The sequence below is a fragment of the Trypanosoma rangeli genome, assembly GCF_003719475.1.
Source record: "Trypanosoma rangeli strain AM80 chromosome Unknown Tra_15.4_contig_00016, whole genome shotgun sequence".
Lineage (NCBI taxonomy): Eukaryota > Euglenozoa > Kinetoplastea > Trypanosomatida > Trypanosomatidae > Trypanosoma > Trypanosoma rangeli.
The window spans coordinates 83,627-97,213 of NW_021705760.1; the positions used below are offsets into that span (position 1 = coordinate 83,627).

Consider the following 13,587-nt stretch of genomic DNA (forward strand, 5'->3'; position numbering starts at 1 on the left):
GCCAGAATGATAGGAATAGGCCAAAAAACGGCTGGGAATAGACAGGCAGAGAGACAAAAAAAAAAAAAGAAGGGGGTGCGCAGCCGCAGCCATACGTGTATTGAGAGTGGAAAGCACATAACATGGAGAAAGCTTTGATGTAAAGCAAAATTTGGGTTTAAAAGGCGCAGAGACAAGAAACACGTGTGGAACGGCACCGTATGTGACGAGCAGTGAAACTCACATCTTTTTCTTCCTCACTCGTCATCCTCTTCAACGACCGATTCCTTTGTGAAGGTCGAACGCTCATCAAGCGCTGGTGGATTTCGCACACCAAAGTAGCGCTCATGCGGCTCCGGCAATCGGTCCTTATTAGAGCTCAAGGTCCTTTTCGCTCGGGCTGCAATAATTTCTTCTGCGTAAGCAGCTCTTCGTGCCAAGCTGGCGGTGTACCACGGCGCCATTGCCTCAGTTACCGCTGAAGCGGATACGGAAACCGTAGCATCCTCCCCAGCCTTTCCTTTGAAAGAAGACACTCCATCCCCGTGGTTTTCCCGATAAGGCGTTGAGCTATTTTGCGGACTCCCTTTCCTCCAAGTTTGGTTACCATTTCTCGCCGTAATGTCATCATTGTCAGAACCAGAGTCGATGGAGACATGCGGTATTCCTTTGCTCCTCGTACGAGAGAACTGTTCCGGCTGACACTTCTGTAATAAAAGCTCGCGCCTCCTACTAGCAATACTGGTTTCCTGCAGAGACTGTTCTTTGAGGTCCCAGCGCTCAATAAACCGCAGAACACTGGGACGAACACACGTTGAAAGGTGTACAAACAACTCACACTCCGCGATAGCAGCCGCAACTGTCCATCCCTGATGTCGCCGCATACAACCGATAACAACGCTGGTTTGAATATCCCCTGTAGGGCACGTAAAAAGCACAGGTTGGAAACCCGTTTGAAGGGCAAAATCTAGGGCGTGGCAAACGTCAGACTCGGCAAAGTCATCTTTTGACCATGAGTACTCATTCATCCACGCCGTCAAATCCGCTGTGCAGACAACACGAATGGGATCGGCAGTGTCTGCCTCCCTCTTACTCGTCGAAATCCCCTCCGAAGTCCCTGCAGCACGAGTTGTGTGGTCTGTGCTTGCAAGGGCACGTGCGACAGGCCCTGGTAGCAGTTCAATGGAGAGCAACACAACAGTTTTTATACCAATATACTTCAGATATGGCACACTGGCGAGCGTGGGGTAGGCGCTGCGATAGATGCCTGCCTCAACCATGGCAAAATTAGGTGGTGGTGTCCATGCCTGGTGCCCCCCGCGGTGATACATGCAACACTAACTGCTCTCACACCCTTCTGTTTTTTTTTTAGTTTCCCTCTCTTTTATATGTAAGAAAAAATGAAGGTGTAGAAAAAAGAAAATATTTATTGCATACAAATCAAAAAGGAAAAAGGGACGCATGATTCATAAAATGGCAGATGCAGCGTCAAAGGGTTCCCCTCCGTATATTACAGAGTAATAGCCGCAGGAGAAAAAGACAGAGATTGAAGGAAAATCACGACAAGACCCAATCATAACCATCATGTCACGAGAAACTACGCCACCAACAAAAAGTATGGGCTAAGAGGAAAGTCTCCCGCCAGCTCATTTTCCCCATCAAATTGTATTTACTTTCTTTTTTTCCTGTGCGTGTGCGTGTTTTTTTTTGTTTCCGGCTCTTTTTTTCCCGCATATGTTTCCCACTCAATCCTTCGTTCGAAGAATAATTCTTTTTTTAAAAAATTTGGTCTTCTCTCGTTGACTACATTTTCGTGGTGTGCCCGGTCTTCTCTCTCTCTCATCCAATTATTCTTCTCGCTTGAAGTTAAGAAAATTATAATACCGCTTCTCTTCTAGTTTGCTTCTTCACCTGCCGCCCCACCCCGCGCCGGGGCGTCGTGGAGCAGTAAATCGCGGCGATGCGACGCCCACACGGGGAAGCGGCAAAGCAACACACACGCAGGAGCTGCCCCCAACGTATCCTTTCGCCTTCTTCATTTATTCACGCATTCTCCTTTTTTCTTTTCTTTTTCTTTTTCATTTGTTTTTTTTCTTTTTTTCTAAGCCTTCCTCTTCCTTCCCATTTTTCTTTTTACGAAGCGACGGACGACTCTCCGCCCCAACGTGGTCCACGAACAAAACGGGTCTGCGGCCGTAAGCGTACACGGGGGCTTGACACTCTCCTTGGTGCGCCACCAAACAATCAGGCCGATGAAAGTTAACACAACACACCCCCTCCATCGCTGTACTGCAGGCCTCTGCCCGTCCCTTGCTTCTCGCTTTCCTGTTTGTGTGCCTACCCACCTCTCCCGAGATGCATTTGCCCCCCGGTCACTACTGCCCCTCCTCCGGGTACGTAAGGATGACATCATCGACCTTTAGAATCATCTTCACCACCTGTGTGGCGAGGCGCAGCTGAGAGCACTTACCCTGAAGGGTTTCAAACACCTGTTGCTGCTTCATGTCAATTGTGCCACAGTCCATGCAGTCCACGCCGGCGTACGGATTCTTCCCATCCACGTGTGCAATGCGGGCCATTGAAAGGGCCCTAATCGGGTCGAGACCGCTGTTGAGAGCTAAGTTGACAGGAATATATTCCAGCGCATCAGCAAACCTCCGAATGGCGTACTGGTCCACAGTGGAGATGGTGTCTGCGTAGTTCAACACTGCCAAAGAAGCGGCAATTTCCGCTGAACCTCCACCGTACACGACACGGTTATCACGAACCAAGTTCCGCACCATGCACAACGCATCGTGAAGAGACCGCTTCGCCTCCTCAATCATCATTTTGTTTCCACCACGAATTAAAAGAGTTACCGCCCTGCTGTTCGGGCAATCTTCAATGAATATCATGCGATCCTTCGTAGTGCCAAAACCAACCTCCCGCACAACGCCACACGTTCCAAGCTTTGCCGCACTTATGTCTTCAAAACGGGGGATAATGCGTCCTCCCGTGGCGATGGCAATCATCTCCAATTCTACACCACCAACCCAGCGCACTGCAGGGAGATCGTTGCGGAAGAGAAGGTAGTTTGCCTCGTCGTCAAAACCCCATTGACAAATAACAAGTTCGGCCCCGGCCTCCTTACAAAGTCGTACCTGCTTTCGGAAGTATTCCTGCTCCTGGGCGTGTATTTCTGTCATATGCTCTGCGCTGGAGATGTGAACCGTGTGCTTCGTCTTGGGCTTTGGTGGCTCAAAAGGGCAGGTTAAGATGGCAATCTTTGGGTTCTTTAACTTCTTCGGCATCTGAGGGTGAGAGAAGTCCTTATCAAGCACAATGCCATTGACTAAGCAAGTGTCTTCAAGGCAGCCCCCCACTTTTCCCTCCACCTTAATCAAATCCAGATTCACGTCGCGACGCTCCATGTCCGCCACTGAAAGCACGGCATCCACGCAGATCTTTGCCAACCGGTCCCGGTCCCGATTCACAACCTTTGAGTTGAGCGTTGAGCGGGCGGTCTGGAATAGATAATTGTACTCCTCGCGGCTAACAGGCACCGTCTCTGCAATCTCCTCAAGTCGTTTGCATGCCACTTCGCAGGCCTTCTCAAACCCCTCGGATATGCGGGAGCTGTGAATGCCCTTGTCGAGCAACCCCATAGCCTGTTCCAAAAGGGCGCCGGCAAAGCAGACAACCCCTGTCGTGCCATCACCAATCTCAGAGTCTTGCGACTTGCTGAGTTCGACCATGAGCTGCCCAATTTCATTATCAATGTCCATGAGATCCACAATCGTTGCGCCATCGTTGGTGACGACAACGTCGTTGTCCTGCGTCACTAGAATCTTGTCCATCCCACGGGGTCCTAGACTCGTCTTCAGGACGTTGGAAACACTTATGGCGGCAAGGATGTTGGACTTCTGCGCCTCCACCCCCGTCACCCGCTCCTTCTGCCCTTGCTCCTTGACCAGCAGGAAGGGGCGGCCGTATTCGTCAAAAGCCAGAGACATAATAATTCTGATCGGTGTAGTAATAATCCTTCACACAGACAGAACAATAATAATAAGCAAAGAAAGCAAAGACACAATAAAGGTGTTCAACGGCATGATAAACAGGAACACAGATACGGGTGACACGAAAGGTCACACACCCCACATAGAAGGCATGCGGCTTAGTGCACCCTGAGAGAAGTAGTAAAATCATTAGATGTGTGCGCTAATTAAGAACAAAACAAACTCGAGTGTCCCCCCAAGTCAAAAACAAAAACAAAAACACACACACCAACACAGACACCCAATAAACTCTATGCGGTAGGCATACACAGTAATGTAATAAACACTGCCTCAGTTGTAACAACCTCCCTCAACTATCATCCACAATGTACACCTCCGCCGGATGCGGCTGAACCTCATCCACATCCCTCTGCTTAAGATGACGATGTTGGCCAACAATGCCCTTCCATAGAGCGATAATTTGACCCATGCGAGTTAATTTCTTCCCTGACACATTCTCATCCGGTGCCAAGCTGACATGTGAAAATCGTCTGGTCTCTCCTGTTGTCACAGAAGCAGCGACAGAGTTCTCCCTTGCAAACTTTCGACTCCCTTGCTGGGCTGTCAACTCACCACCAAAGCGGGAACAGAAGTAGTCCGAAGCATGAGCATCATTACAAAGGATGACGCTCTCCGTTGTTCGTGGTGTTCCGACGATAGCAACAAATGTCATGTGTGTGTTTGCGTCACTATTAACGTACCCAACGCCACCTTCGGTGCCGAGGATGAGACACAATTGCTGGTCACCCGACCACACAATGCTTCTAATCAAAAAGTTTACTTGAACCTTTCCGTAACCCTCGATTGGAGTGCAAAGTTTTCCAGAGGCGCACTCCCATGATAACAGTTTACCGTCTTTCGTCCCTGCCACAATAGCCTCTCCATCTGGTAACAGTGTTAGCGCCGGTACATAGGGCCTTTGATGAAGCGCTACTTCGTGCATCAGCTGATAGTTTGAGGCATCAAATAAATAGACCACCGGTAAGTTGGCACACCTCACTAACACGCGACCCCCACGCGCCTCTACGCTTGTAGCACCGTTACATTTAAGCCGGTGCCTGACTGACATCTTCCACATACGTTTACCGTCATTTGTATCCTCAAACAAGACACGCCACACCAACACGTTGCCTAACACATCTACAGACCAAACGCGATTGCACTGTGAGGCACAAACGGAACATATGATTGCCCCGTCGTCCCCGGAAGTCACATACACAAGTTCGCCCCTAAGCGAATCTGTTTCGGAAGAGGACAAAAAACCCGTCTTCGACATCACAGAGCCACTAGGAATGCGTTGACTTTCTTGTCGTGAAGTCCGACGTAAAGCAGCATCCAAATTCATTTTTTCAGGCTTCTCAGAAGGGTCTTTATTGTAGCTCCAGACGAACATACGTGGGTCGTAGCCGCAAGTAATAATATGTCTCTTGTAGAAAATACCATTGTACACTGGGAAGGAGTGAGGGAGAGTGCATAAACAATTACTCTCGCTGACCGTGTTTGCCTCCATGGGAGAAGACGGGATATCGCAACGCCACACCCTCACCGTCTTATCGGAGGAGCACGATAACAACAGTTTGCCATCGTTGCAAAAAGCTAGATGATGAATGTACCCAGCGTGGCCACGGAACATGCCAATGACAGGAATCTCTGGCATAAACACGTGCCGCAACTGAACGATATGCTCAAACCCAAATGTCACTCCCATCGCAACTACGGTGCCACCGTCCGCAAATGCTACACATGAAACTCTGCCCCGAATTTGCACTCGCTGCAGCAATACAGTTGGTGGAACAACACGTTCCCGCTTCTCCCGAATGTATAACTTTGAAAGCGCATCTGTATTAATTAAACACAGCAGCGCATCCCTCGTCCGTCTCATTCGCGGAGACGGATGTGACATACTGACTAAACTGTTGGGTTGAATCTCCTCAGGCACAGATAACTGATTCAGTAAGTATTCCTCGTACGGAAAAATAGGTGTTTCCCTTGGACGGTAGTCACCTTTGTCAAACTCCTTCAGGGAGATAAGCATTCCGGTGGAGTGTGGCACTTTGCGATTGCAGGAGTTACGGTAGACAAAGAATATTTCTGGTGGGCATCCATTTGTAAAGGAAACCTGATTTGCTGCATCCGACGCAGCACGGAATGAGTTTGCTCCTAATGGTGACATATTCCCCGCCCCTGTCCAAATGGTCTGAGTGGAAAAAGAAGAGGAGTTGGGGAAACAAAATGAGGGTAACATCTGCATCAGCCTCGTGAAGCATGAGGTGCGCTGCGGGAAGGGGAACATCTGCAGCAGTAGCCGGTCCCTTACGTTTAACCTCCCATGGACGTCATGTAGTTTCAGAAATCCCCAACAAATTGGGTAGAGTCCATCCCGCCGTAGCGGGAATCCGTGAATGGTTTCCGTGCCCACATCAAGAACTTCTAAAAGGAAGACGGCGTTGCAAGAAACATCACGTACAACACGCGAATTCACTCGCAAAGTAAACTCAGCCCCCCACCATGGTGCCCGTGTGCCTCGAAGGCGAAGGTCAACGGGATGTGTCACGACAAACGGTGCCACACCGCTGCCACTTTCAATGAGATTGTCTCCAGTCACCCCATTCACCAACCACATTCGTACAAACGGGTGTACAATAGAAGTATTAGGATGAAGTGGACTCATTCCCAATATTGTCAAGAAGAGCCACGTGGTGTCAGCATCATGAGTCTCGGCTCCGCACCCAAGAGGGCCGCCTTGAGCACTGTTGTTAGTAACCAAAGGAAACAATTCTGAGAGCTGCGTCCGAGGCCTACCACCTGCCCCATCTACCCGCATCGTATAATTTGTGACCCGCGAATTTGTTGCGTTTAACGAGGGATTAAACGCCAAATTCTGCCCGTGTCTAACCACCGTCGACTGTGTCATGGATCCATTACTCTTTGCCTGTCTGGAGCTACGTTTGGAATACAAATCGGCATCACACGTTCCATCTTTCTCCACCGTTGGCCTTGCCTCTGATGATGCCAACTTCAACGATTCAAAATCTCCCCGAACTTTTGCAACCTCCTGCCTCCCCCACTCCGTGTTTATTCCAGCAACAGTGATGCTCAAATCATTAGGGTGGTTCAATGAATTCTTTTCCTTGTAATTGTCTCTTAACGAGGCTACAGGTGTTGACAAGGCCATTCCATTCAGCGAGTTTGGCGTTTCCTCCGGGACGAAGATCCCTGTGGTGTGCCTCTCCGATGGTGGGAGTGGCAGCGGGAGTCGCTGCACCTCCACGAGTGTGTCACTCCTGGAATCCGACGATACGTCGATCCGTGCCATCCGCAGGCTGGGAGAAACGCGCGTGTGACCACAGCCTGCACTACTACCAGTACTATAGTGCCCCTCTTTGCGAAGCTCCTTCGCTACCATTCGATCCACAAGAATGACAATAATAATAAACGTCAAAGCAAATAGAAAATAAAACTACACCCCCACCCCTCAAGCAATACGACAGCAAACGATGAATAAAAGAAGGCTCCAGAGTACTACAAATGAAATGTGAAAGCAGCGGCACACACCCTCGTGCAGGAACACCGCTCCATCCAACAGACCATAACTTCTTCGCGCACCACGAAGTAGAAAAGAAAAGAAAAAAAAAAAAGGATGAACAATTCTCAGTGCAAAAAAAAAAAAGCAAAACAAAACAAGAACAAATGTCTACGTTGCCCTTAGATTATCTCATCAAAGCGCCTTGACATTACATCATAACACAACTTAACTAAGAAAAAAAAATACTACTTCACAGCTTCAGCCACACGAGCAAATAGAAACCGCGCCTCAAACTGTTTCCGTCCAATGTCAGAAACACGCCGCACATACTCCTCACAAGACAGCTGCCCAGCCTTGAGGGATCTCTCAAGCAGCTCTAAAACATCATCGAGGGCGTAAACTTCACTGAGAAGTTCAAGCGCACGTGCTTGTAGATCATCCACAGGCACTATGCACGTGGAAGAGTCCTCAGAAGCATCGACACCACGTTGTAGCGATGTTATTGCTTGTTCGTGAGACGCCACCCTCACAGATGCCTCGCGTAGTTGGCTTATGAGTCCCTTAAGGACATGCTGCTCTTGCATCTTTATTTCCCTCGACGCATACAACTTCCTCAGTAGCGGCACGCTCTCCTCCCTAAAACTAAGGTACGGCTCCGCATAAAAAATTTGCCGGGCGAAAAGAAGTTCAGACGCCCACCGGAGAGTCTTCATACGTGAATCTTCCATTGATGCATGTTGCAAAAGTTTCTCAGTCTGCCCCTTTCCAGGCCTCAGCACAACGGGACTACGGGACACAATGCATTTCTGCAAAATAGCAGGCCCATCTAGATCCTCTGACCCACTTGTGCCCTGGCACTGGTGTTGGAAAGAGGCATCTGTGGTGAAAAACTTCAAATTCCCCCTGATTTCATGGGAAATAGCCTTGACAACGTCTACAAGTGGATACGGAGATGGTTTGACTTTTAAAAACGCCAGTTCAGAGAGATGCACCTCAACTCCATCTGAAAAGATGCCTTCTGCGAAATTGATCTCTGCACCACGAACCCGCACACGGCACTTCAGTGGGCCCTTGGGAAACGTTTGAGGAAACAGAATTCCAACATCGACACTAACAGGAACCGTGCCGCTGTCCGGAACCACACTAAGGAGAAAATTCACAGTGACCACACAATTGTTTCCCTTCTTAAGGAAGCACAAGCTTGCAGGGTGATCCATGGCGTGTGGCAGGTAGTCGTGTAGGTGGCGTGCAACAGCCTTTGCAGCGTCTTTTCTCCCATACACATCACTCAAGTTGGCTGGTTTGGTGCAATACAGCAGCTCCCTGTACCACTTATCCATCGGACTCAGCCGGGAGTCGCTCGATGTTTTCATCAGGTTGATGGACTTTTTCTAAAGCCCTTACGTGAGATTGAAGTGGGAGCGTGAAGGAGAGATCAAAAAGCTAAGAACGTCATCGTCACCAATCGGGATGAAACGATAAAACAAACAACAGAAAAAAAAAAAAACGAAAGTGTATAGAACGACGAGGGAGCGCGTGAAATCACACATGCGCACGCACGCATTCAAACAGACAAGCTGACAAGCACCACACGGCACAAGAAAGGTCAAGGTTGTATATCTTCATTTTATCCAAAAGATAATCAATAACAAACACGCAACAAGGTAACAAACGAACACAAGAAAAATAAAAAAGAATTACATCTATAATACCATCTCAAACACAGGCATACGTTGGAATAGAGAAAGAGAAAGATACGTCACGACACTACGACAGCATTGCCCTCAGCTGAACGCGGGCATCCGAGACGCTTCCGTCCACAACGTTGAGCACCGCCTTCACCATCTCCGAGCCTACCTCCGGAAATTCCCTAAGCAACAAATCCACATTGTTCAACTTCGTCGGCACTTGAATGAACCCGTCGTTAACAGCTGGCTTCGAGGTGGCGCGTGGAAGAGTAATTGGCAACTGTTGACCTGTCTTGGCACGAACACGATTCACAGCTTCAGCCACACGAGCAAACAGAAACCGTGCCTCAAACTGTTTCCGTCCAATGTCAGAAACACGCCGCACATACTCCTCACAAGACAGCTGCCCAGCCTTGAGGGATCTCTCAAGCAGCTCTAAAACATCATCGAGGGCGTGAATTTCACTGAGAAGTTCAAGCGCACGTGCTTGTAGATCATCCACAGGCACTATGCACGTGGAATGAACCTCCAAGTTATCTGAAAGTTGAGTAAATTTTTCAACGAGTTTTTCCACCTTCTCCACTTCGAGTGAATATGGAAGCAGTTCAGACCTCTTCTCCTCAAGAAGTCCACGGGCCTCTCGCACAGCTCCACCACATTTATATAGACGCGCAATTCGGGTGAGGGATTGCTCCCGCGTGTCCAGATATCCTTCTGCCTTTGAAAGTAGATGCAGCATTAATGCTTCAGCTGCTTTTTTCTCTAGAGCATTTCGATGTTCATTTGACATATTCGTTAACCTAGCACGATGGTCATGAGTAGAATTATTCACGCCGTCCCTCGCCTCATGGTGTGCCGAAATAAGGGGAAATTCTAGTTCAAACTGCTCTGTCAGCGCCAAAAGGATCTCCAGCAATGAATAGGGTGGGGTGGCACCGCTTAGCAAAGAAAGCTCAGATAAATATACTGAACCATTGGAGGCCACAACTCGCGAGGGCTGGCGTATAGACCACTTTTCAACGCCTTTATGCCTGTATTTTTCGGCCACGACACTACAACACGGGGGAACAGATGGAAACATTAGAGGAAAATAGACCTCAACCAACAAAGGAGGCAACTCCTTATTGCTGCGTTGGTCTCCAGTGTCCCCGCTCTGCGGAGGCGTGACAAAAAGCGGGCATTGGAGCACAAGAAGCGTCTGGTTGTCCTTCATAGAAAACGAGGAACGAATGGTGCCAAAGTTGTTTAAATACGCCATAAAATCTCCTACATATTTATTGATTTCCGTCGCCGCCGCCTGACTGTAGTGCTCCCGCAGGTTTCCCATCAAGATGCACCTGCGCAGCTCCTCCTCGCCCATTACTTCCAGCAACTCCTCTCCCCCGCCTTTGCGTGTGTGTTCGTGTGATTTCTCTGTTGTTGTTCTTTTTTACGTTACTTACTTAAGTTTTGTGTTTCCTCCTCCAGCTCCCCCACGTGGCTGCTTATCACCGTTACAAGTGCTGTCGTTTGAAAAAAAAAAAAAAGTCACCGCTTCCCTCTTGCAGCGCCTCATAGGCATGTGCGCCAACGAGAGAGGAGAAAAGAAAGGGAAAAGTGAGAAAGATTAACCACAGAACATGCACCTGAAAAGCCCAACGTAAAAATTTCAGAACTTTTTGCGCAAACACCCCACACGAGGGATGTATCACTCGCCGGAACACAGTGAAAATGCAAACCCCCAACTACAAGGCACAATTATACATGATAAAGCAGGCCAAAACAACAAAAAAAAAAACAAAGAAGGTCCAACTCTGACAGCGTGGGGTAACAGCGAGCGCAGTCGCGAGAACAGGTGTTACGTATAAATCACACGGTGCAACTTTCACCTCAAACTCCTCGTTTGAATCGTCTGTTCCTCGTTTTAGTTGTTTTTGCTTCTCACATTTTCTTTCCGTCAGTCTCGTTGGCTCTGCACTTTCCAGTGAATAAGTTCTGGCCACACCAACTTCCGTGCTAGATATGCAAAAAAAAGAAAACAGTGGAGAAAATACTTGCATAAAATAGGCACAAAAACATAACTTCATACGGTTAGGATACCTATCCCTGTGTGCTTGCGTCTGTGGTCATCGCAACGTCACGAAAAATGTAAGTACAAATACAGATAGATATATATATATATATATCCCCTGTGTAAATATGAATAAAAACTGAAGGAATGGTGACTCCCAACAAACAAAAAAAAAAATTTCAAAGCATCCAAATAAAAAAAAAAAAAGATAAAGAGAGGAATCCCCAAAGGGAATGTGAAAACATCCCCCACATACACACATCCTCACGCCCCTCAAATAAGGCAGAAAGAAGAGAAAATCCAAACACACACGCACACAATAAATTTTTTTTTAAAAAAAAACGGTGCCTAAAAGACAAACATACGAACAAGGTATAGTAGAATAAACACAAGTAGAACAAAAATTAGGAAGAGTTCGATGAAAAGTTCTACACAAAAGGCTCCAAGCATCCATAAAAATAACAAGGGGAGAGTCATCTGCAAATACAAGTTGCGTAATCTGAATCCTGTCAGACTGAAGCCGCACATACACTTCTCTTATAGTCACCCGTATTTCCTCACTATGATCATCGAAACCACTCTCATCCCTCCTTTGGACACATAATTACAAAATTCAATACTCTCCTCCTTTTAAACCTCAAATTGCCTATTCCCGTAGGTGGCCTGACAAAGGACCCTGCTTACTGGCTTAGGGGCCCACATCTACAAACAGTGGAGAGAGAGTGATATATATATTGGCACATGGAATGAAAAAGACAATTTCCATCCATTAAAAAAATTTTTTTTTATCTTCACTCTTTCGCTTTGTTTCGTTTGCTGTTGGCTTGGGTGTTTCACCCTTCTGCAGGTCTAGAGCCTAATGTCACCCAATTCAAAGTAAAACTGGAAAATAAGCATTTCTACCTGCAAAGCCAAATACAACAAAAACTGTTCTTCTTTGTTTTACAAACATCACTCTCAACCCCACTCCCTCGCTCTGTCAATCACCCCGTCAAAGCCGTTGGTGTGTTCCGTTCTTCCTCCTTTCCCCAAGTGTCTTCTTCCGCCGCAAAGGCACAGTTTCATCTAAAGGTACACACATCCATGTATGTGGATGTGTTACACCCGCTCCTGTCCTCACGCCTCTCCACAAGTTCTCTGGAGCACCCGCACACACACAGAGCGCGCATGCATGCGAGCGCAAAAAGCAAGCAAGGCGCAGGCAAAAACCCGCCTCGCAGGAGAGAAGCAATACACCCAATGTCAGTCCACACAACCTGACTGGGCGGAGAAAGCAATTCAGCATGAATCCACAAATGCTGAGATAAAAATGTGAGAACGAAAAACACATGGATCTGATAAAGAAGGCCCACAAATTCAAAACAAGAAAAAAATCAAAAACAATAAAAAAACGCAAAAAAAAAAACAATCGGACGCAATCAAAACATCAATGCGCCTTACTCATATCCAAATTGTACACACACAGGCAGGGAGAGATACCGAACAAAAAAAAACACATTGAAATTCAAACAAACCATGGGGGAGGCTAGTGCAATTACTGATGAAGAACTCATCCCCTTTCCCCTACTCCAAATATCTACCACGCATAATGCGGGTGTTGCTAACTTCAAATAATAACATCATGAAGGCCTCGATACATAGATGCATGCAAATGTATATTCTTCCATGATGAATGTTTTTTTTTGCGTTATTTATATTTTCCTATCTTTGCGGTTTTGTTTCCATTTCTTTCCCTCTAAGCTTACACCTGCGTTCCACTTGATGGCCGCGGACGTACACAAATGTTGGTCAGTGCATGTCTGCTGTTAACAAGGGTGCTTGAAGTGGAAGAATGTTACAGAAAACTTCTGCTCATTCGAATTTTTTCTGACCTTTCTCCTTGCAACGTTGTCGGCATTATGTCTTTCCATTTCTCCACATACACACACTCATACACCCCCTGAAAAAAAACAAACAAAAACGTTGGACAAATGGTCTATTTCAAGAAAAGCATATGCATGCCTCAAACGAAGAGTGAGTGGAAAGTGTGGAAGTATTAAACTCCCCCCTTCCCGAGCCTTTCCCCACGCCCAAACATGGAGAAGCAGTGACGAAGGTGTGTGTGTGTGTGTAGGGGGTGGGGGTGTAGCTGTAAAAATATTTCCGTGTGCACATCAATCCCTCTTAGAGTGTACATGTATGGAGTGAGTGTGTATTCCGCTTCACATCCCCCATCAACTCCTCTTCTGCACACGTGCGGCTATAAAAGGTTGTCGCGCGCTCCTCTCAACAATAAAAAAAAAAAATGAAATACAACGTACATTAGTTTTT

The 13,587-nt window shown here is 47.4% G+C and overlaps 5 protein-coding genes across 5 annotated transcripts, besides 8 other annotated features; all 5 read right to left on the reverse strand.

Moving 5' to 3' along the window:
* Nucleotides 1-236: 236 nt before the first annotated feature.
* On the reverse strand, nt 237-1,310 carry TraAM80_00878 (uncharacterized protein; the record flags this gene model as incomplete). Its single annotated transcript, XM_029377936.1, has 1 exon — nt 237-1,310. One exon carries the CDS (start codon nt 1,308-1,310, stop codon nt 237-239), a length of 1,074 nt encoding a protein of 357 aa, XP_029242255.1.
* A 725-nt stretch (nt 1,311-2,035) lies between these two features.
* Nucleotides 2,036-2,114: a microsatellite.
* Nucleotides 2,115-2,354: 240 nt separating this feature from the next.
* TraAM80_00879 (T-complex protein 1 subunit epsilon) lies at nt 2,355-3,971 on the reverse strand (the record flags this gene model as incomplete). The annotated part of the gene is made up of 1 exon (XM_029377937.1): nt 2,355-3,971. The coding sequence occupies one exon, from the start codon at nt 3,969-3,971 to the stop codon at nt 2,355-2,357; it is 1,617 nt and encodes a 538-aa protein (XP_029242256.1).
* A 244-nt stretch (nt 3,972-4,215) lies between these two features.
* Nucleotides 4,216-4,257: a sequence feature (A-rich).
* Nucleotides 4,258-4,323: 66 nt separating this feature from the next.
* Nucleotides 4,324-7,419, reverse strand: TraAM80_00880 (putative jouberin-like; the record flags this gene model as incomplete). The annotated part of the gene is made up of 1 exon (XM_029377938.1): nt 4,324-7,419. One exon carries the CDS (start codon nt 7,417-7,419, stop codon nt 4,324-4,326), a length of 3,096 nt encoding a protein of 1,031 aa, XP_029242257.1.
* A 208-nt stretch (nt 7,420-7,627) lies between these two features.
* Nucleotides 7,628-7,704: a sequence feature (A-rich).
* An 80-nt stretch (nt 7,705-7,784) lies between these two features.
* Nucleotides 7,785-8,912, reverse strand: TraAM80_00881 (uncharacterized protein; the record flags this gene model as incomplete). The annotated part of the gene is made up of 1 exon (XM_029377939.1): nt 7,785-8,912. One exon carries the CDS (start codon nt 8,910-8,912, stop codon nt 7,785-7,787), a length of 1,128 nt encoding a protein of 375 aa, XP_029242258.1.
* A 107-nt stretch (nt 8,913-9,019) lies between these two features.
* Nucleotides 9,020-9,046: a sequence feature (A-rich).
* A 260-nt stretch (nt 9,047-9,306) lies between these two features.
* Nucleotides 9,307-10,587, reverse strand: TraAM80_00882 (uncharacterized protein; the record flags this gene model as incomplete). Its single annotated transcript, XM_029377940.1, has 1 exon — nt 9,307-10,587. One exon carries the CDS (start codon nt 10,585-10,587, stop codon nt 9,307-9,309), a length of 1,281 nt encoding a protein of 426 aa, XP_029242259.1.
* Nucleotides 10,588-11,359: 772 nt separating this feature from the next.
* Nucleotides 11,360-11,392: a microsatellite.
* Nucleotides 11,393-11,436: 44 nt separating this feature from the next.
* Nucleotides 11,437-11,490: a sequence feature (A-rich).
* Nucleotides 11,491-12,635: 1,145 nt separating this feature from the next.
* Nucleotides 12,636-12,685: a sequence feature (A-rich).
* A 687-nt stretch (nt 12,686-13,372) lies between these two features.
* Nucleotides 13,373-13,403: a microsatellite.
* Nucleotides 13,404-13,587: the final 184 nt, after the last annotated feature.